Genomic DNA, 22606 nt, shown 5'->3' with positions numbered 1-22606 from the left:
TCAGAGGTGTGGCCTAAAATTTGCCGCGGCACACTACGTGCGCCGCAAACTTCATGACTCCTTCCCTTTTTCAAAAGTTGGGGGGTATGGTACCGCATTTGCCAGATCATGGCAAGTGCCGCAAATCCCATAGGGAATGAATGAGGTTGAACGCAGTGTTGCCGTAAGTGATCCGGTACGCGGCAGATGCAGAAAAACTGCCGATCTGCTGCAAAAGGCGACTGCCGATAGTGTCTTACTCACCAAAGTGGGAGGCAGCGCTAAAAGTGCCTAGGGCAGCAGAAACTCTAAATACGGCCCTGCGTACACACGCAGCTCCGCTCCACACACCTTGTATACACGCGTGCGGCTCTGCTCCGCACACCTCATACACACACGGCTCTGCTACATCCACACTGTAAACCCCTCCTGACCCCACACAGAACCTTCCCCTCATCCAGCACCATGACAACCAGGAATGCAGAGTCCTGCATACACTGAGGCCCCTGATCATGTGACCCCTGACTCCTCCCCTTCTGTGACCTCATCACAGGTCCTGTACGCACAGAACAGCCATATATGTGGTGTGCGGCTCTGCAGGTGGAGGTAGGTGCTGGAGATTCCCCATTACTGGGCGCAGGGGACATTAACCCCCTCAGTGCTGGTGACAGTTCTCTCCTCGCTGCCATATATCTTACTGATGGAGATTTCTCTTTCTCTGGAGCTTCTGTTCTCTCCATAGACGATGAATAGAGAGAAGCGCACTCGTCTCCTGGGGAAACCTCTTTGCGGTCCTATATATAAGGGTATGTGCACACGTTGCAGATTTCCTGCAGATCCGCAGCTTTTTTTTCGTGCAGAAACGCTGCAGATCCGCAATTGATTTACAGTACAATGTAAATCAATGAAAAAAAAATGCTGTGCTAATGGTGCGGAAAATTCCGTGCGGAAAATGCAGCGGATTAAAAAAAGGAGCATGTCAATTCTTTGTGCGGATCTGCTGCGTTTCTGCACTCATTCCATAATAGAAATCCGCAGGGGTAAAAACGCATGGAATCCACACAGAATCCGCAGTAAATCTGTAAAAAAAAAGCTCAGATTTTGACCTGCATTTTCTGCCAAGAGATGCAGAATCCACACAGAAAATTCCACAGGCAAATCCGCAATGTGTGCACATACTCTATATGTCTTGTGTGTGTCGCGGTTTCTTCACATGACATAACGGCGGCTGTTATAATTAATGATTCCTGTAATCCCCCTCATGGACGCTCTCCAGGACCCTCCCAGTGTCATCTTCACTCTTTGTATTTCTGCCTTTCTCCTCCATATTTCTGGGGTCCCTGTGACCTGAGCGGCTCCTGTAGTGATAATCTCCACCACTCCCCGTATAGACGGCAGATTCTGGGGGATGGACATAAAGATGGAGTGCAGCCTGAACGCCATGTGCTTTATCACATGTATCCCACTTTTAGCATCTTCATCATCCTCGGCTTTTGATATCGGTTGCATTTAAGGTGAATTCCTGTCCCCAGATCTGATCCATTCACAATGACACAGCACCAAGTGTTACAGGCTCCTTGATAATTCAGATACCTGATAGAAAAACAATAAAGTCTTACCCTATGTGATTACACTGTTAGGGTAGAGAAAAAAAATCCTCTCTACTCCAGCCTCATTTTTAACTTTGAAGGTAGACAAAGGGTATTCCCATCTCCAAGATCCTATCCCAATATGTAGTGAGTATAATAATAATGATTAATAATAATATTAGCAAATACCTCTAATTAGAAATGTGGTATAGTATTTTTGATTATTTATGTCTCTTTCCTTATGTGTACGCATTGCAGGACCTTAGGTATCCATGGTTACGTCCACTGATGACGTGACAGCTAGTTGCTAGTAGTCGTAACCATGGATACTTAAGGTCCTGCAATGCCTGCACATGAGGAAAGAGACATTGCGAATGATATTGGGATAGGATCCTGGAGATGGAAATACCCCTTCAGGTCAATCAAGTTCAGCCTATAGCCTAACATGTTGATCCAGAGGAAAGCAAAAATCCAATGGGGCAGACACTAATTAACTCTCTATTTAGGGGAAAATTCCTTCCCGACTCCACATATGGCAAACAGACTGGTTCTCTGGATCACAGAATCTAGTGCCCATAATCTGTGTTATTATATTTTTCAAGAAAGGAATTCACAACTTTCTTGAGTTTTAGAAGTGAATCAACCATTATAACATAATGTAAAACATTACACGCCCCCCCTGGCTGAGGCATTTCCAAGCGAAATGCGCTCGGGTGTGGTGGGTCCCCGGGTGTTCCAGGTAACTATACGTTGCTATGTTTATCATGCGGGTATTCCTCATTGTGCACTGACATTGTGCACAGCCTGCACTGACCCCGCTGCCGCCTCATCACTACCGAAGCTACCGCCTCACCAACACCGGAGCTCCTGCAACCCTCAACCTACTGTCTCCTTCCCCATAATCCTGTAGAATGTAAGCTTGCAAGGGCAGGGTCCTCGCCCTTCTGTATCAGTCTGTCATTGTTAGTTTGTTTACTGTAAGTGATATCTATAACTTGTATGTAACCCCTTCTCATGTACAGCCCCATGGAATCAATGGTGCTATATAAATAATAATAATAATAATTGTGGTATTACATTGGCATTGTGTGCGTACCAAATCCTGCCATTAATAAATCACAGTTCTACTTTAAGATCACTGGATACTTCTGGTATATATATTTTATATTGTGCAGTGTAATTTAACCAGTTGCTTGACTATATCATGGTATGCAATATGGTAGCATTCTAGGTTTATTCCTTCTCTGTTTTTTAATGTACTGAGGACATATTGTATTGAGAACTTCCTATCTTTATGTCTGAATCACTCATTATAAATATGATAGTGTGGACAATGTAATATGACTATCAAACCATGGGCTGTTTTTACTTGCCTGTGTAGTACTATTTTGTATTGACTATTTTCCTTTCGCAATGGCAGCACCCTACTGAGAGAGGGGATCCGCCCACCAGGACAGGGAACCTACAGGTTAAAAGGGGGTGGTGCCCCTCGCCTCCTCAGTTGTGTCCTGATGGGAACCTGCGGAGAAGAATCTTACCTGGATCCAATCAGCCTCTGTTGGAACGGCTGGTTAGTAACGCGCCCGTGACCCGGAAGTACTGCTACTTAACTTCCAGGTGGGACCGGAGAGGTGCATCATGGATGGGGAAGTGAGGGGGCGTAGTCAGGCCTTCTTAGTCCGGCAGCATACAGCAGGACAGTGCTGGAAGATGTCTTCCCCAAGAGTCGTTGAGGAGCACACACCACCTAAAGAGGTGGTCACCGATCCGCACAGAAGTGGCAAAGGCAGCAACAGTGGTCGCTCTAGAGGGAGTGACTCCACAGATGCCAGAAGTGAACAGAGTCAACAAACTTCTATAGCCTCCAAATCATGCGCTATGCCTCCACCTCCTGAATCGGTACCCTACTAACAAGCTTCAGACAGTTAGTGCATACAATGGTCACCTGGTAAGCTGAATCCCCCTTCTGTTTCTATGTATTCCCAGGTAAGGAAATCTATTAAAACCAAGCACAAATAGTGTGCTTTATGCACAGAGCCCCTACCTGACACTTATCTCAAAAGTCTGTCAGTCATGTATATGTCAAGGCCTGGAGGAGGAATCTCCTGTACATACATCTGATCATAGAACATTTATCAGAGAGGAGATTAGGCGCTCTCTTAAGGGGCAGAAAATCCGTAAAAAGAAGGCTAGCTGTGTAGAGTCTGACTAGGGATCTAGTCTGACTGCAAGAAGGCGGCAAGTTGAATCTGCAGAATTCTCTTTATCTTCATCTTCCTCAGACGAAGAGGGGAGGTTTTGTTTTCCCATTGAGAATATAGAGGCATTGGTCAGATCAGTCCAGTTCACAATGGGGATGGCTGATAGGAAAGTGCCCAAATCTGCTTACGACCTGATGTTCGCAGGCCTGTGCCAGAGGAATCGGAGATCCTTACCTGTGAATGACATGGTGAAAAGCCTCGTGAGAATGGAGTGGGAGAACAGGACAGCAGCCTCAAAACATAAATACCCCTTTGATGATGACTTGCAGGCAGAATGGGTTAAAGTTCCCAAGGTAGCAGCTTCATCAAAACGATCAGCATTGCCCCTAGAAGACGGAGGTCTTCTAAAGGAACCGTCTGATAGGAAGGTAGAAATGTTTCTGAAGCGGGCCTGGCAGTCGTCGGCTGGGACATTCAAACAGCTATTGCGAGTACCTGTACCGAAAGATCTATAATGGTTTGCCTGGACCAACTGGAGAACCAGATACGATCCGGAGCTCCTAGGGACAAATTACTGGACTCGTTTCCACAGATCTTCATCCCTACTTTCAGGAACACCTTTAGGAAGCGGTCATCTTTCCAGAGGAAGTATAGAAACCGAGACTGGGAGCCAGCAGAGCCGAACCAGAAAGGTGCCTACATTGGTGGGGCCTTATCGTCCAAAAGCAGGCGCAAGTATCGCTAGCCCTGATCTCCCACAGGGAAGTAGATTGAAATATTTCTTTAAAAAATGGTCTGTATAACGTCCAACACCTGGACCTAATGGGTGCATATTATCACCTGCCTATATACCAGGGCCACTAACAATACTTCTGGCAGTACTTCTGTGCGACCAGGTTAAACACTTTCAGTTCGCCTCTATGCCGTTTGGTCTATCCATGGTACCACATGTGTTCACCAAGGTGATGGCTCATTTGACGGAACGAGATACCCTGGTTATTCCATACCTGGATGATTTCCTTATGATAGGGAGGTCGGCCGTCCAGTGCAGTACCCGGCTGAGCCATATAATATCGTCCCTACAGGGTCTGGGTTGGATAATCAATCTGAAAAAATCAAGACTAGTTCCCTTGACCCTTCAAAGGTTCCTCAGCCTCCTCTTGGATTTGGTAGCTCAACGTTGCTGACCAGGGAGGCACAGGGTTCCTCAAACCTTAAGGAATTAAGGGCAGTGAAGTATGCGCTCCTTGAGTTTCTACCGATTCTGCGGGACACTCGCGTACGGATACACACCGACAACACTATGGTGGTGGCATATTTGAATCATCTGGGAGGGACAAGGTCACCATCACTAATGTCCACTGCAGACGACATACTCACCTTGGCCGAAGAATCACCTCCTCTCCCTGTCAGCACTTCACATCAGAGGGGAACACAATGTTCAGGCAGACTATTTCAGTCGACACTCCCTATGTCATGGGGAATGGTCCCTAGAGCGACAGATATTCAGATGCATCATACGGTTATGGGGCCTCCCGGACATAGACCTTTTCCCCACAAGGAGCAACAGGCAGGTCAGGAGGTTTGCGTCACTACAAGCATCAGATGGCCAGAGGTAGTAGACTCCCTTCAAGTCCGGTAGATTATACTCTAGCCTACGCATTTCCTCTGATGTGTCTGACTTCGCTAGTGCTCAGAAAAATCAAAGAGGAGAGAGCGAGAGTAAATCTGGTAGCCCCCTTTTGGCCCAAGAGGCCATGGTTTTCTTGCCTGAGGGCAATATCCGTGATCGACCCTTGGGTGCTGCCAACGAGTTTGTGGATTCTCTCTCGGGGGGCATTTCGTCATCTGCAGGTGGAGGGTCTTCACTTGACAGTGTGGAATTTTAGGGGGAGCTTCTGAGGCGTAGAGGGTTTTCAGAAGCCCTAGTCACCATCTTGCTATAAAGAAGAAAGGAGGTTACCACAAACATTTTTTTATAAGACCTGGAGGAGGTTTTTGCTATTCTACTCAGCTCCCCTGTCGGACCATGTTCCAATTCTGGCAATTCTGGAATTTTTGCAGAAAGACTGAGAATTGGGGTTATCGGTTTACACCCTTAAAGTATAGGTCTCTGCTCTGGGAACACTGTATAACTAATGTAGCAGGGGACAGGTGGGTCACTAGATTCATAAAAGCCTGTGAACACAGTAACCCAGTGCGTATTGCTAGATTACCTCCGTGGGATTTAAACCTTGTGCTGGACGCAATAACAGGCTCCCCCTTCGAACCCTTAGATTCTGCCTCTATTATAAGGTTCTAACCCTCAAAACAGCTTTATTGGTAGCCTTGACTTCTGCAATTCAAGTAAGTGACATTCAGGCACTATCAGTAGATACTCTTTTTTTGATGATTTATCAGGATAAGATAGTTCTGATACCGGACCCGGCTTATTTGCCAAAAATCGCTTCTAGGTTTCATAGAAGCAAAGAAATTTTATTTACCATCCTTCTTTGATAGCCCCTCTACTGCAGAGGAACGAAGATGTCCAGAAGAACTGTGCTGGAGTACTTAGAGAAGACTCTAAGGAGGCAGAGTAGACCTATGTTTTTCACCTTTCAGGGCCGGAAGAAGGGGTCGGGTGTCACAAAAAACACTATCGCCTGGTGGATAAAAGATGCGATCTGCTTAGCTTATTCAGCCAAAGGTGAAACCCCACTGGAGGGAGTGAGAGCCCATTCAGCGTGGGCCATGGCATCCTCCTGGGCTGAAAAGGTGGACGTATCCATTGATTTGATTTGTAAGGCGGTAATGTGGTCGTCACCTTCGACCTTTTATAGACACTACCGTCTTGATCTATTATCCACCTCTAGTCTAGACTTTGGGCGAGGAAGCCTGCATACGCAAAATGCGCGTCGGGGCTACCGGTATATGCATCCCTGACCACTGGGTCACTACCTCCTCCCTTCTGTGTTCCCCCCACATGGGTAAGATTTTTTTGTATTACTTGTACTTTGGACTATGATTGGCACTTTATAGGTGGGGATGGCAGCAACACTTGTCTGTAGGTGTTTATTAAGCTGACCCATTCATATGTAAATTGATGCTAACCCTTATGGAAGCATTATACTGATAATATCATGTGCCGTAATTTAATATTTTGAGGGAAGTTGAGGTAGACGTTTTGTATCTAGAGTTCTTCTCCTGTCTTTTCCTTGCCCATGTACTAATATGTTCTAAATCTTTATATGCATGTGAGTGAGTGATAAAATAAAATTTATACATTCTTTAATATATTGGTCTCACCACATTTATTGAGCGCATAGTGGCTCCATTTTTCTATGTAGGATTAATATATGCTTGGGAGCATCCCTCACTGTCAGTAATAGATTTATTTTTTACAGAATTTATATATGAATATCCGCAATGTTAGTTATTGTTAACAACCTGTTTTGATATTGTTGTCCAACCATTCCCTTAATAACCTGGGTTGCTCTTATACACTTCTTATACACTAGTGTACACAATCCATTGGATTTTCTTGAAAGCTTTTTACATGAGATTCTTTATGATTTTCCATGTCCTTCCTATTTAGATCCCTACATTATCAGATCCGATCTATATTCTCTGTAACAGAATTCTCCTGACTGAGCCAGCAAGGATGGATAGGAACAGGGACAAGATGGTTGGCAGAATATTACACCTCACCCTAGAGATCCTTTTCCAGCTTACTGGAGAGGTGAGAGATTCTGATGATTTCACATTACATCATTCTTATCTATGGGAATAACAGATGGACAGAACTGGAGGGGTGAGGACTCTGGAAATGTCTGTAGTGAGATTTATTAATGTGTCTTTCCATTAACAGGATTACACAGTAGTGAAAAAGAACTTTGGTGAGCAATTTCAGGCTCCTGTGTCTGAGAGAAGGAGGAAAATCCTAAGCCCAATCACTGGGACTCCACATCACCCCCTGATACATGAGGAAATCAATGACCAGAAGATTCTAGAACTCGCCTACAAGATGATTGAGCTGCTGACTGGAGAGGTGACACTGCTGAGAATGCTGGGACATTATACAGTAACCCTGTGAAGAAATCGAGAGGATGACGGTATTATTGTATGTGTCAGGTTCCGGTAAGGTGTCAGGACGTCACCGTCTATTTCTCCATGGAGGAGTGGGAGTATTTAGAAGGACACAAAGATCTGTACAAGGACGTCATGATGGAGGTTCCCCAGCCCCTCACATCACCAGGTAATAGACAGGACTAAATACACTCTAAATATCTGAATATAAAAAATGAATTCAGTCCTTGTATGTGTTTCCTCCAGTTATATCCAGTAAAAGGACAACACCAGAGAGATGTCCCCATCCTCTTAGTTCACAAGACTGTAAACCAGAAAATCCTGATGTTGCTCAGGATCATCAGGTAAATGGAGAGAATGTGTCGCGAGATGTTACCTATGATGTGTAGAAGTCTGTGAAGATGTTGTGTTGTCTTGTTCTACCCACCAATGTTAGACGTTTTATACTTGGTGGAGATGACAGGTATTCAGCTTACCAACAACATTATATGATGACGGGATCTTCTCACAATTTTATGATTATGGAGACTGCTGGTTAAATTTAGGAGCTGACAGGTTTTATTTATACAGGAGACATGCACCAGTATTATAAACCGAATGGCCAATTTAGCCGACACTGTCAATTTCTTGATTAGAGCTTTTCTGTTTGGAAATTGGACCCATGACCATGAGTGCAGTATAAAATGAAGTTAACAACAATTTTCATTCTGAATCCACATAAGAATTGAAAAATCGAATGATTTTGAATGAGGCATGGTTATCAGTGCTTGATTAACCAGTATTTAAAAAAACAAAAAGCAAAATTGTGAAATTCATGCTTTTATGGGCAATGGTGTTAAGACTATACTGAAAATATTGTTAAGGAGGGAAAACATCCTATGACAAATGATCATGTGGATGAAAACAACTCATCAAAGGAGATATCAAATAATCTTTGAGAAAAATTGGTGCAGTCATGCCAATTGCTTGTGAATACAGCTCTTGTGTCCAAGCAATGTGTCTGTATGCTTTCTTTGTTCTTTAGCACACATGAGATATAGCAGCAGAACATTGGTCAGATGAATCCAGTTTTTTGTTGCATCATGCTGATGGTAGGGTAAGAATTTGGCAGAAGGCTATTGGAGGTAGAACAATGATGCAAGGAATATTTTCTCATCACATCCTGGGACATTTGATACCTGTGGACACTAGCGGTTACCTAAGCATTGTAGTCAAACATGTTGTTCATCACTTGAAGGCAGCTATTTTCCCTATGACAGAAGGACAATGCACCTTGTACAATGTTCATTTAGTCATGGATTGCTTCCAAGAACATGACACTGTGGTTTTCCTTGCTTTCCTGGCCTTCACAGTCTCCAGATATTAATTTTGTAGAAAATCTCACACACAAGATCAAACAGGTTGTTATGAGAATGTCAGCACCGCTATCAAATTTGCAGCAACTTAAAGAATCTATCCTGTTGACATGGGTTAGTATTCCTGCCGAAAAATCAACTAGTGGAATCTGAGATGAATTACTGAGGATCTCATGGCCAAAGACGTTCCAATGTTCTACTCTATGGGCGTCTCTAATAAAGTGGCCATTCAGTGTATGTTTTATACTTGGTGGAAAAGACAGGATGAAGCTGATCAGACATTAGATGTTGTCTGGATCTTCTCACAATGTTCTGGTTATGAAGACTGCTGGTTAGAATTAGGAGCCAAAAGGTTGGATTTATACAGGAGATCTGCAGCTATGTGACAACTACTGCTGTTATTTGTGGTTGTCATGTTAATTTTTGATCTTTTCTCTTCTTTGAACAATTTCTTATAATCTCTCCATTTGTCTGTGACTTTTACAATATTTGTTTCAGGGTACAGATCTGACCCATATTAATACTACAGAAGAGACTTATGTGAGGGGTGATGAGCGGTCTAAAGAGAAGATTCCTACAAATAAACATACAGGTAACCGACAAGTACAGTAGTGCAGGAAAGTTTCCGAACGTGAGATGTTTTCATATTTCTACACAAATTTGACCTAAGACTACATTATATTTTCACACAAGTCCTAAAAGTAGATGAATAGAATTAAATAAAACAAATGAATCAAACATATTAGACTGTGGATGATTCTCCTCATTTAAAAATAAAATATCACTCATTTGTGAATGGAAAAGTATGGGAACCTTTAAAATTAGTAGATAATTTGAAGGTGAAATTAGAGAATTATCTATTCAATCAATAAGTTGACAATGAGGTGTTAGTTGGCAACCTGTTTTTATTCAAAGTCTGATGTTAACAACATGTAAGTGGAAGTTTATCATGACATGAACAAAGGAGAGTTTTGAGGACCTTATTAAAACTGCTGTTGCTTGTGAGGCTGGAAAAGGTAACAAAATCATCTCTGAAGAGTTTGGACTCCATCAATTCAGAGTGTGTAGAAATGGAGGAAATTTAAGGTAATTATTACCCTCATCAGGAGTGGTCGATCAAAAGTGATCACTCCAAGCGAAGGCGTATAATAGTCTGCAAAGGTCACAAAGGAACACAAGCTAACCTCTGAGCAACTAATGGCCTCTTAGCTAGGGTTAATGTTTATGAGTCCACCATCGGGTAAATATTGCCAAGAGTGTGCATGGCAAGAATGCAAGGACAATGCATGTTCTCCAAAAATAACATTGCTGTCCATCTGCAGTTTCTGAAGATCAAGTGGACAAACTAAAATGCTCATGGATCAATGTTATATGAATAGATAAGGCAAAAAATAGAGCTTTGTGGTTTAAATGAGAAGCGTTATGTTTGGACAAAAGAAAAACACTGGACTATGGCATAAAAACTGCATAGCATTTGTGCAACATCGTGCTGATAGTATCATAGTTTGGGCCTTTTTTGCTGTAACTGGGCCAGGACGGCTGCTATTATTGATGGAACAATAAATTCTGAATTTAGCAAATTGTAAAGGAAAATGTAAGGACATCTGTATGAGCTAACTCTCAAGAGACCTTGGTCATGCAGCAACACAACAACCCAAAGGAGACAAGTAATTCTACAAAAGAATAAAGTAACTTTTTTGGAATCAACAAGTCACAGTCCTGACTTTAACCCCTTCACGACATGCACCAAACATGTACGGCACATTTCTGGTCTCTTCCTTTGATGTGGGCTCCAGTGCTAAGCCCACTTCTTTTCTGGCACATGTCAGCTGATTTCAACAGCTGACATGTGCTAGTAACAGCCCCTGGTGGAATCGCAATCCACCTGTGGTTGTTAACCTGTTAAATGCCACTGTCAATCTCTGACAGTGGCATTTAACATTATCACCCTGGAAGTGCGTCACTAATCCCGCTCATCGATATCCGTTTCACATGACCACGGGTCACTTGATGGGTTGGAATGTCAACCCGGGATCTGTAGGAGACCCCTGTGGTTGTCATTGCTGGATAACTATGAGCACCGCCCAGCTATACTGCTCTGTGTAGCACAAGTGATCGGATGATTGCAGCTTCTAGTCTCTCCATATTGAACAAGTCTAAAGTAAAAAAAAGTTTTGAAAAAGATTAAAAATATATAAAAGTTTAAATCACCCCCCATTCTCCCTATTCAAAATAAAACACTTTAAAAAAAATTAAAAATAGACATATTTGGTATCGCCGCATTCAGAATCGCCCGATCTGTTAACATATAAAAATAATTCATCCGATTGGTAAACGGTGGAATGAAAAAAAAAAAGTCAAAAACGTCAGAATTACTTTTTTTGGTTGCCGCAACATTGCATTAAAATTCAATAACAGGCAATGAAAACATCGTATCTACACCAAAATAATATCAATAAACTCACTCAGCCCCAGATCCCTAAAAATGGAGACGATACGGTTCTTGGAAAATGACGCAATTTATTGTTTTGTTTTTTTTTTTAAACAAATTTTGGATTTTTTTTTCACCACTTAAATAAAAAATAACCTATATATGTTTGGTATCTACGAACTTGTAATGACCTGGAGAATCATAATGGCAGTCAGTTTTAGCATTTGATGAACATGGTAAAACGCTATATGCTAAAATCAATGGTGTTGTTCAAAAGGTATGGCTCTGGAAAGAAGGGGAGCAAAAAACAAACGCAAAATTGGAAAATGTCCCAGAGCTGAAGGGGTTAAACATATAGAAATGTTGTAAGTCAGCTTGACGTGAGCAGTTCATGGGAGAAAACCCACCAACATAACAAAATGGAAGTTGTTTTGTAGGAAATAATGGGCTGAATTTCCTCCAAGCCAATGTGCAGTACTAAGCTACAATTACTGGAAACATTTAGATGCAGGGTCTTCTGCATAAGGGGGTTATACCAAGCAATGGTTCACATACTTTTGTCACCCCCAAACATGTGATATTGAATCATTTTCCACATTTAAAAAATTACAAAGTCTAATATTTATTCGTTTATTTGACAAAGTTTTTTTCTCTTTATCTACTTTTAGGACATGTGTAAATCTGATCACATTTATGCAAAAATATGGAAAATTCTGATTCACAATCTTTCAAGCACCACAATGAATGAATTTTTAGGGTTTATTCGCACAGTTATTTTATGTAGATTTTTTGCCTGAATTTGTATACCTTTGCCTTCTTCTGTGGCGATGGACAGTCCAGGCTTCTCCAGAAGTAGCTCTGTCTCAAGGGAGAGCTTATACCCATGCTCATTCTGCTGCAGCAATGGGATACATGAATTGTAAAAAGTGATACATTGACTAAAAATGTCTGAAGCACACTGAGTAAAAAGGCAGTTATTCACATATAACCCCAAAGATGGATATCTGCTTGAAACTTAAAGGAGTTGTTCACTACAGCACTTGCATTCCTGAGGCTCACGTGAGGTTGATACATCACGCGAGCCCTTTGCCAAATCAGGGCCTGCTTTACTGTCCCCGTCATTGCATATCAACAGAAAGTCAGGACTGTGGCTACTCTGACTTTCTCTTGATGTTCGGTATTTGGTTGAAGGCAGGGACCTTGAAACCATTGTTGATTGGGAGTAGGGCTCATGTAACAACCTCACTTGAGCCACGGGAATGTGACGCCACTGGAATGCGCTGGCTGGTGCCGGGGACCTGGAAGCACCATGGAGGCCAAAGGGAGTCTCTTCCATCAAACCGGTGTGAGCCGCGGCACCATTACTTTATGGTTGCCCAGTGGCCGTGCTTCCCGGCTACACAGGTGCCGGGACTATTTCAAAGGAATCTCCCAATTTTATGTCTAATTTAAGATCCTTTATAAGAATTGAGGAGAACAACTTAAAGTCACTATCCCACTCAGACGAAGTAGATCTAAAAGTACGAAAAACCCGTGAGATCCTTCCAGGGGTATAATAATTCTACTGAGTCAGAAGTAAAATTTCAGTATAAGTCTTTGTCAAATTCCACCTCATCTCAGAGTGACATGGGGAGTAGACATTGTTTTTGCTAGAAGAAATGGATAATTTAATGAAGACAGAAAGATCAACATTGGGGTTAGTGGACCAACAAACAAGAAATCTGTTCAAGACATAATGTTAGAGGGCCTGGAACAGAAAAAATGTAAAACCTTACTTATTAACGAGAATGTTCAGGGTCTTATTGATAGAGAGTGGAAAAGACCAGAGGTCCCATCCCTTGCTCTCTCAATAATATCCCTTTTGAGGAAGAGGCTACAACATCCTGGGACAAATGTCCTAAACTAGACGTAGCAATTTCCAAGGCCTCAAGAAAGTCTTCACTTACTTTTGAAGATATGGGATTATTAAAAGACCCCTTAGATAGGAAAACTGATAGTTTCCTTAAGTGGGCAAGGGAGTCTTCAGCAGGAGCCTTTAAACCAGCCATAGCGGCGACATGTACATCTAGGTCCCTGATTGTCTGATTAAATGATCGGTAGGACCAGTTAAATAGTAAAGTGGCAAGAAATTCCATTTATGCATTCCATTAATGAAAGGGCAATGGCATTCCTTTCACCCACCTTGGCAGACTCAGCAAGGCTACCGGCCAGGTCAGCAGCATTACCCAACGCAAGCCACCTGGTTGAAATATTGGCCAGGGGATGTGCAGGCAAAAGTGAGGCTGTGCTCTCTTCCATGTGAGGGGGAATATTTCTTCTGTCTAGCCATGGGTGATATGCTGGAAAAAAGTAGGGGATAACAAAAAAGGGTTTCCCAAGTCGCCCTTTTCATCCTTTAAACGGCCCTTTTGGAGACTGCAGTGAAGCTGGAAGACAACATCCTGGAACCTGGACAGATGGGAGGACCGTACCAAAAGAAGTAGATTATTCTTTGGTGATCACTCACAGGAGGGCAGAAGCACCTCTTAATGATTATTCCCCTGGTGGGGCTCTCTCCCTTCCGACCTGGGAAAATATTTCCTCTAATGTCTGGATCCTCAATCTAATAAGGTCAGGATTGAGGCTGGAGTTTCACACAGGAGAGATTTATCATAACGTTCCCACAGGCATCCCTGCTGGAACAACTGACGCTACAGACAAGTTTTAAATCTAATAATAGAAAAATACGTCTTGTTAGAAGTCTCACCAGAAGAAAGGAAGAAGGGGTTCTACTCCCCTTTATTTATGATAAAGAAACTGGACAATACTTTCAGGGCACTGAACAGATTCCTGAAAATTCCTACTTTCGAAATGGGATAAATAAAACTAGCCAGAAAGCTGCTCTTTCCAGGATGCTATATTGCCGTCCTGGACCTAAAAGATGCCTACTACCATGTTTCAATACATGTACAATAGATTATCAAAAGTTTTTCAGGGTAGCAGGAACAGTAAAATGGGTGCTCGGGCATTGTCGGAGCATCCCCATACTGAGGTTCCCAAAGGGGGGCTGACACCTGAGATTGTCCCCCATATAGTATACTACACTCCCCATAGTCCTCCTTATAGTATAATGCACTCCCCATAGTCCTCCTTACAATATAGTGCACTCCCCATAGTCATGTATTCAGTAATATAGCCACCACGATGTGCTCATTGATTAAAAAACTACAATACTCACCTCCCCTCCTTGTTTCCCCGATGCTTTGATCTTTGCAGTGAGCATCCTGAAAAGCCCACCATATAGTGTCGTCATCACGCCTGCTGTTCTGAGAAATCAGACGCCAAGGAAGAATGATAAAGGAGGAAGCATCAGCTGACAATCCATTTTTCATCATTACTTTCAACTGTGTACAGTTGAACGTGCAATGACAGGCAGGCGCTGTGGGACTAGCGCCTGCTCCGGTTCCCATAGCAGCCACGTGCCACTAAGCATCATTAACAACATGCCGGCAGAGGGGCGTGTTATTCAATGCTACCTTCGGAGCATCTGTGATGTCGCAGATCACTGATGGGTTGCCATGGCAGCAAGGGGTCTGTTGAAGACCTCTGTGCCTGTTATTAGAGAGCTCCCTTGAAACCCTGCCTGTGGCCGGGCTTCAAAGGATGTTCACTATATGCAGCAATGCTGTGACAATGGTGGATACATCACAAGCGATCAGACTATTGCAGCTTCAAGTCCCCTAATGGAACTAACAAAGTACAGTGAAAAGTAAAAAACAAATGTTTTAAAAAATATTAAGAAAATAAAATAAAATAAGTTCAAATCATCCACCTTTACCCCCAATAAAAAAAAATAAATAAAAAACAAACAAACATATATGCGGTGTTGCCGTGTTCAGAAAAGTGTGTTGGATCAAAATATAAAAATAATTAACCCGATTGGTAAACACCATAAACGGAAAAAAATATGTCTTTGGGACATTGCTTGTTATTGCATTTTTTGTGGAATTGCAATCTAAATGTCATATCCGTCCCAAAATGGTATCCATAAAAATGTTGTCTCAAAAAATACACTATCACACTGCTCCATCGACCAAAAACTGAAATTGTTATGGGGCTCAGAAAATGGCGACACAACCCCCAATTTATTTTTTCAAACTTCTGATTTTTTTACTAGATGTTTGTTATCCCCGTAATCGTGCTGATGAGGAGAATCACATTGCGAGGTAATTTAACCACAAAATGTATGCCATAAAAACAATTCCAAAAAAACTATCAGGCTTTTTTTCAGAATTTCACTGCACTTGGAATTTGTTCCTATTTCCCAGTACAGTATGTGGTAATCTGAATGGTGTCATTCAAAAATACAACTCGTCCTACAAAAACAAGCTCTCAAATTAAAAAAGTTATGACTCTGGGAAGAAAGGAAGGAGTAAAACACAAAAATGGAAATTGACCACATCAGGAAGGGATTAAAGTACTTCATCTTTGTTGTTGTATGCCCAGCTTTATTCTGTAAAAAAAAAATACAAAGCCCTTCTCTTGCTCCAAAGCGATGGCTTTTTTGTAGACACTGCCCCTTCCTCCACACTGCTCTATGCTCTATTACATTTTGCATGAAAATGTTTTAAAATAAGAATATACATATTAATATAATTGAAATGCCTTGTTATAGAAAAATAATAAAATTAGTTTTATTCCTGGCAGATGACTGTACCTGGAGCTCGGGGACAAATCTGAAATTTTCCAATTTTGTATCAGATAATTATGGTATCACACCAGAAATATGTGAAGAAAATACCTTTGTCCCAGAAGTACCTCCTGCCCTTCACAGAAAACATCTATCATCTGATCCTTTACAACAGGTCCTTTCTTCTACTTCATCAAAGAACGATATAGAAAACAAATATCGCAGAAAGGGTGTTGAATATCAAATGGCTCACATATTGGAGAAACCGTTTTCATGTACAGAATGTGAGAAAAGTTACAGTTTTAAATCAAGACTTGTTGCACATCAGAGAAGTCACACAGGAGAGAAGCCATTTTCATGTTCAGAATGTGGGAAATGTTTTAGCGAGAAATCCATACTTGTTAAACATCAGAGAAGTCACACAGGAGAGAAGCCATTTTTATGTTCAGATTGTGGGAAATGTTTTAATCAGAAAACAAATCTTATTACTCATCAGATAATTCACACAGGAGAGAAGCCATTTTCATGTTCAGAATGTGGTAAATGTTTTAATCGAAAAACAAATCTTGTTACACATCAGAGAATTCATGCAGGAAAGAAGCCATTTTAATGTTCCAAATTGAAAAATATTTTTTGCACTGAACAGTCTTATTACACATCACAGAACTCACACAGGAGAGAAGCCATTTTCATCGTCAGAATGTGGGAAATGTGTAACAAAGAAATATATTTTTAGACATTAAAGAACACACATGGGGCAGTAGCCATTTTCTTTTCTTTACATTTCATTGACAATATGAACAAGAAAAAAATACAAGAAAATTCATATGTCTACAAGAGAAAAGGAAATAATTTAGAGCAGTAAACAATTAGAAAATGTATACAAATACCAATAGCCAATTGTTATTGAAAGCAATTGGTATCTACAGTATGGAAAAAAAGTATTTAGCCAGCCACCAATTGTGCAAGTTTTCCCACTTAAAAAGATGAGAGAGGCATGTAATTGACATCATAGGTAGACCACAACTATGAGAGTCAAAATGAGAAAAATCCAGAAAATCACCTTGTCTGATTTGGTAAGATTTATTTAGCAAATTATGGTGGAAAATAGATATTTGGTCATTAACAAAAGTTCATCCCAATATTTTGTTATACATCCTTTGTTGGCAATGACAGAGGTCAAACGTTTTCTGTCATTTTAAAAAAACTGACCGTCACATCCAAACATAGACTAAGTGTGAACAGGTGCTGAATCTAGAGTCACCAACTCGTATATAGTCAAGTAAATAAGGCAGCACACTGCAGCGCTAAAACATGCAAACATGAAACACGAAAATTGAACTGCATTACTGCACTAGAAATATGAAAAATGAGAGCGTTTAGCGCATAAAAATTGCCAATTTTATGTGTACCTGGTAGCCACTTTAGGGCATCTCTCTTATACCAGGTCCTACACTTGCCTTTCCTCGCTGAGAATAAACATCTCCATCTGAATGGGTAACTGTGAAACCTCTTCTTAGACTAAAATTCTCTCTCTCTCTCTGTGGAGGGGTTATAGACCTGTTGCGATTAAAACACCTGTGGCTAGGAGGCGGCGTGCTCGGTCAGAAGGCTAAAGAATACATTTAAAAAAACTGACCGTCACATCCAAACATAGACTAAGTGTGAACAGGTGCTGAACCTAGAGTCACCAACTCGTATATAGTCAAGTAAATAACGCAGCACACTAATAAATAGTGCTGCCTTATTTACTTGACTATATACGAGTTGGTGACTCTAGGTTCAGCACCTGTTCACACTGGATGTGTGGATGTGACGGTCAGTTTTTTTAAATGTATTCTTCAGCCTTCTGACCGAGCACTCCGCCTCCTAGCCACAGGTGTTTTAATCGCAACAGGTCTATAACCCCCCAACAGAGAGAGAGAATTTTAGTCTAAGAAGAGGTTTCACGGGTACCCATTCAGATGGAGACGTTTATTCTCAGCGAGGAAAGGCAAGTGTAGGACCTGGTATAAGAGAGATGCCCTAAAGTGGCTACCAGGTACACATAAAATTGGCAATTTTTATGCGCTAAACGCTCTCATTTTTCATATTTCTAGTGCAGTAATGCAGTTCAATTTTCGTGTTTCATGTTTGCATGTTTTAGTGCTGCAGTGTGCTGCCTTATTTACTAAACGTTTTCTGTAAGTCACAAGGTTGGCAATCACTGTTGGTGGTATGTTGGCCCATTCCTCCATGCAGAGCTCCTCTAGAGCAGTGATGTTTAGGGCCTGTCCCTGGGCAACACTGACTTTCAACTCCCTCCAAAGGTTTTCTATGGAGTTGAGATCTGGAGACTGGCTAGGCCACTCCAGCACCTTTATATGCTTCTTACGAAGCCACTCCTTTGTTGCGCTGGTGGTGTGCTTGGGATCATTATTATGCCGAAAGACCCATCCACGTTTCATCTTCAATGCCCTTGCTGATGGAAGGAGGTTTGTACCCAAAATCTCATGATACATGTCCCCATTCATTCTTTCATGTACATGGATCAGTAGTCCTGGTTCCTTTGCTGAGAAACAGCGCCAAAGGATGATGTAGCCACCCCTATGCTTCACAGTAGGTATGGTGTTGTTTGGATGCAACTCGGCATTCTATCTCCTCCAAACATGACAAGTTTTGTTTCTACCAAACAGTTCTACTTTGGTTTCATCAGACCATATGACATTCTCCCAATACTCTTCTGGATAATCTAAATGCTCTCTAGCAAACTTCAGATTGGCCCGGACATGTACTGGCTTAAGTAGGGGGACACGTCTGGCACTGCAGGATCTGAGTCCCTGGCAGCGTAGTGTGTTACTGATGGTAGCCTTTGTTACGATGGTCCCAGCTCTATGCAGGTCATTCACTAGTTCCCCCATGTGGTTCTGGAAATTTTGCTCACCGTTCTTGTGATCGTTTTGACCCCACAGAGTGAGATCTTGCTTGGAGCCCCAGATTGAGGGAGATTATCAGTGGTCTTGTATGTTTTCAATTTTCTTATTAATGCTCCCACAGTTGATTTCATCACATCAAGCTGTTTGCCTATTGCAAATTTAGTATTCCCAGACTGGTGCAGGGCTACAATTTTGTTTCTGGTGTCCTTCGACAGCTCTTTGGTCTTCACCATACTGGAGTTTGGAGTGTGCCTGTTTGAGGTTGTGGACAGGTGTCTTTTTTTACTGATAACAAGTTCAAATAGGTGCTATTACTACAGGTAATGAGTGGAGGACAGAGGAGCCTCTTAAAGAAGAAGTAGCAGGTCTGTGAGAGCCAGAAATCTTGCATGTTTTTAGGTGACCAAATACTTATTTTTCACCATAATTTGCAAAATTATCAGTATTTTTAAGATTTCTGCATATATATCACCTAAAACTACATTAGATTTCTGCACAAGTCCGACAAGTAAATAATGGCAAATCAAACAAATGAGTCCAAAATGGTAGACTTGTATTATTAAGGAAAATGATCCCTTATCAAATATATATGAGTAGTAAAAGTATGTGAAACCTTTACTTGCCGTTTTTGCTGTGACTCCCTTTTACAGCAATAAATGCATCTAAACATTTCCAGTAATTGTTGACAAGTCCTGCTTATTGGCTTGGAAACATTGTAGCCAATTCCTCTACCCCAAAAAAGCTTAAATGTTGTTATATTGGTGGGGTTTCTCCTATGAGCTGCTCATTTCAGGTCCTTCCACAACACATTTATAGGGTTAAGTACCAGATTTTGACTTGGTCTTTCTAAAACTTTACCTTTTTCCTTCTTTAACCATTTTTTTGTAGAACACCTTGTATGCCTTGTATTGTTGTATTGTTGCATAACCCATCTTATAATGAGACTCAGCTCATGGACAGTTGTCCTAAAAATTTTCCTGTAGAATTTGCCAATAAATTTCAGAATTCAATGTTCTATGAATGATGACAGCCATCCTGGCCGCAAGGCATAAAAACAGGCTTAAACCATACTACCATAATGGAGCGCCCCCACATCAGGGCAATGGGGTACTCGGTATCGGGTCCTTTGGTTCTGGGGATGTGGATGTCACGGTGGCCCGACCCGGCCCCTGGCCCTTTGAGGGGCGTCTAATAAAAGGAAGAATGTTTATAGGAATTATAGTGTTCGTGACGCCACCTGTGGTATTCGGTCAGGGTGACCGACGCTGCTGTAAAGGGGTCCGCTGGGGTGATGTTAGGGCAGCAAGATGATATACCTTCCCACAGGTGAAGTGTATCCCCAGAGCTTCCCAGAGTGTAGATGGTGATGGTAGATGGTGAGAGGCGCAGTGAATAACGAGGACACAAGGTTGCAGTCTCTTTACCTTTACTGAAGACTTCAGCATCCACAGTCCAGGGTACAGACCACATGGTAGGCAGAGTCCAGCCGGTCTGGAGGCAAATCCAGAGTCCCCTTATTCAGGTGGAATTCAATAGCCTTCCTGTAGCGCCTGTGTGTTGTAGTACCTCCCTGCTGAGCTTCTCGGTAAGGTCCTCACAACTAATGGAGATGTTAAGTCTCTTTCTCTTTGTCCCCCTGATGGATAGGATAGGACAAAACCCGTATGACTGGTGGCCTGAGGCTTTTTGTAGGGACCCTACGACACCCTGGCCTCCACAAGTTGCCACCGTGCCTCCTGGGTATATGGTCGAACAGCCAACGTGAAATTAACTGTCCTGCCAATCTCTGAAGTAAAGCATAGAGATCCTTACTCCCTCTGTGTTCTGGCTACCGGGATTCTTGCACCTCAGATGGTGGCAGCCTTTTACAGGGCAGAACTACTTCTGGTTTTCCTCTCCTTTTGCTATGACTTCGTTTCTCACTCACTGCAACGCAATTCCCTTCAATGTCTCTTTCTTTGGATGCTGCCGCACGTGGGGCAGGCGCAGCTCCGTGGACCCTCGTCCTCCGCAGACTGCAGTCTGGATCTGGCTGAAACCCACTCCAGCCAGCTTCTGCCAAAATCCGTCGGGTTCTGTCTAACTTCCTGTCCAGTCTACCAGTTTTACCTAATTGTGAAGAGTGCACTAATAGATGGAAGCTTAGCTCCCCCTGGCGGCCTGGAGTGTGAAGTGTGTTGTGTTGTTGTGATACCTGGACAGAAGATCTCCTTTATTGCCTACAGACGTAACATCACTCCCCTGGTGGAAGAATAACATTACTGCAACGACCAGGACTCTGGGGCGCTGCGATAACAGTGTTTCTCAGCTGGTTTGCGGTTTTTATGCTGTAATTCGGTGTTTTTCTCACTCCAAACATAATGCTTCACGTTTAAAAACAAAAAAGCTTTATTTTGGTCTCATCCACAAAATATTGTTCCAATAGCCTTCTGGCTTGTCATGTTATATTGAGAAAACTGCTTCAACTCTTGTTATGTTGGTGTTTTTTTCTCCATGAACTGCTCTGCAGGTACTTCTACAACATTTCTATAGTATATAGGTCATAATTTTCTCTTGGCCTCTCAAAAACTTTCACTGTTATTCATCTTTAACTATTCTTTTGTAAAACGACTTTCGGACTTTTGGTTGTTGTCTTCCTGCATGACTCCCATTCACTTCAGTTTCAGCTTAAGGACAGATGTCCTGACAGTTCGATCAATAATGGCAAGTCATCAATAATGGCCCAGATGTAGCAAAACAGGTTAAATTCATGATTCTTCCACCCCTGTGTTCCAATAGCCTTCTGGCTAGTACAGGTGATCTTAAATAAACTGGAGATGGGCAGCAATGTTCTTTTTCGAGAGTAGAGGCTTTCTACTTGAAATCTTGCCATGCACAGTATTGTTGTTTAGTGTTGTTCTAATGATGGACTCGTGAACTTTAAAGGGAACCTGTCACCTGAATTTGGCGGGACAGGTTTGTGGTCATATGGGCGGTGTTTTCGGGTGTTAGATTCACTCTTTCCTTATCCGCTGGCTGCATGCTGGCCGCAATATTGGGTTGAAGTTCATGCTGTGTCCCCCGTAGTACATGCCTGCGCAAGGCGCGTACTACGGAGGACATATAATGAACTTCAATCCAACATTGCGGCCAGCATGCAGCCAGCGGGTAAGGAAAGGGTGAATCAAACACCCGAAAACCCCGCCCATATGACCGCAAACATGTCCCGCCAAATTCAGGTGACAGGTTCCCTTTAACATTAGTAAATGTGAGAGAGGTCTTTAGTTGCTTAGAAGTTATCTTGGGTTCCTTTGTGACATCAAAGACAATTATACATTTTACTGTTGGAGTGTTTTTGTTTTTTTTTGTTGGTCCACTACTCCTGCGAATGCTCATTATGATTTTGAATTTCCTTCATTTGCA

At 42.1% G+C, this 22606-nt stretch overlaps 1 protein-coding gene across 1 annotated transcript in view; it reads left to right on the top strand.

Annotated features, from left to right (window-relative positions):
• Positions 1-22606, top strand: part of LOC138666666 (uncharacterized) — a 123362-nt gene that overhangs the window by 60897 nt on the left and 39859 nt on the right. The window contains 7 exon segments of the mRNA XM_069754855.1: positions 550-585; positions 7344-7487; positions 7617-7796; positions 7880-8003; positions 8081-8178; positions 9688-9781; positions 16307-16898. Of these exon segments, the coding sequence (XP_069610956.1) occupies positions 550-585; positions 7344-7487; positions 7617-7796; positions 7880-8003; positions 8081-8178; positions 9688-9781; positions 16307-16898 (1268 nt within the window).

Source organism: Ranitomeya imitator, chromosome 2 (genome assembly GCF_032444005.1).
Source record: "Ranitomeya imitator isolate aRanImi1 chromosome 2, aRanImi1.pri, whole genome shotgun sequence".
Lineage (NCBI taxonomy): Eukaryota > Metazoa > Chordata > Amphibia > Anura > Dendrobatidae > Ranitomeya > Ranitomeya imitator.
The sequence above is the reverse complement of the archived record's forward strand: the minus strand, read 5'-3'. Positions and strand labels throughout refer to the sequence as shown.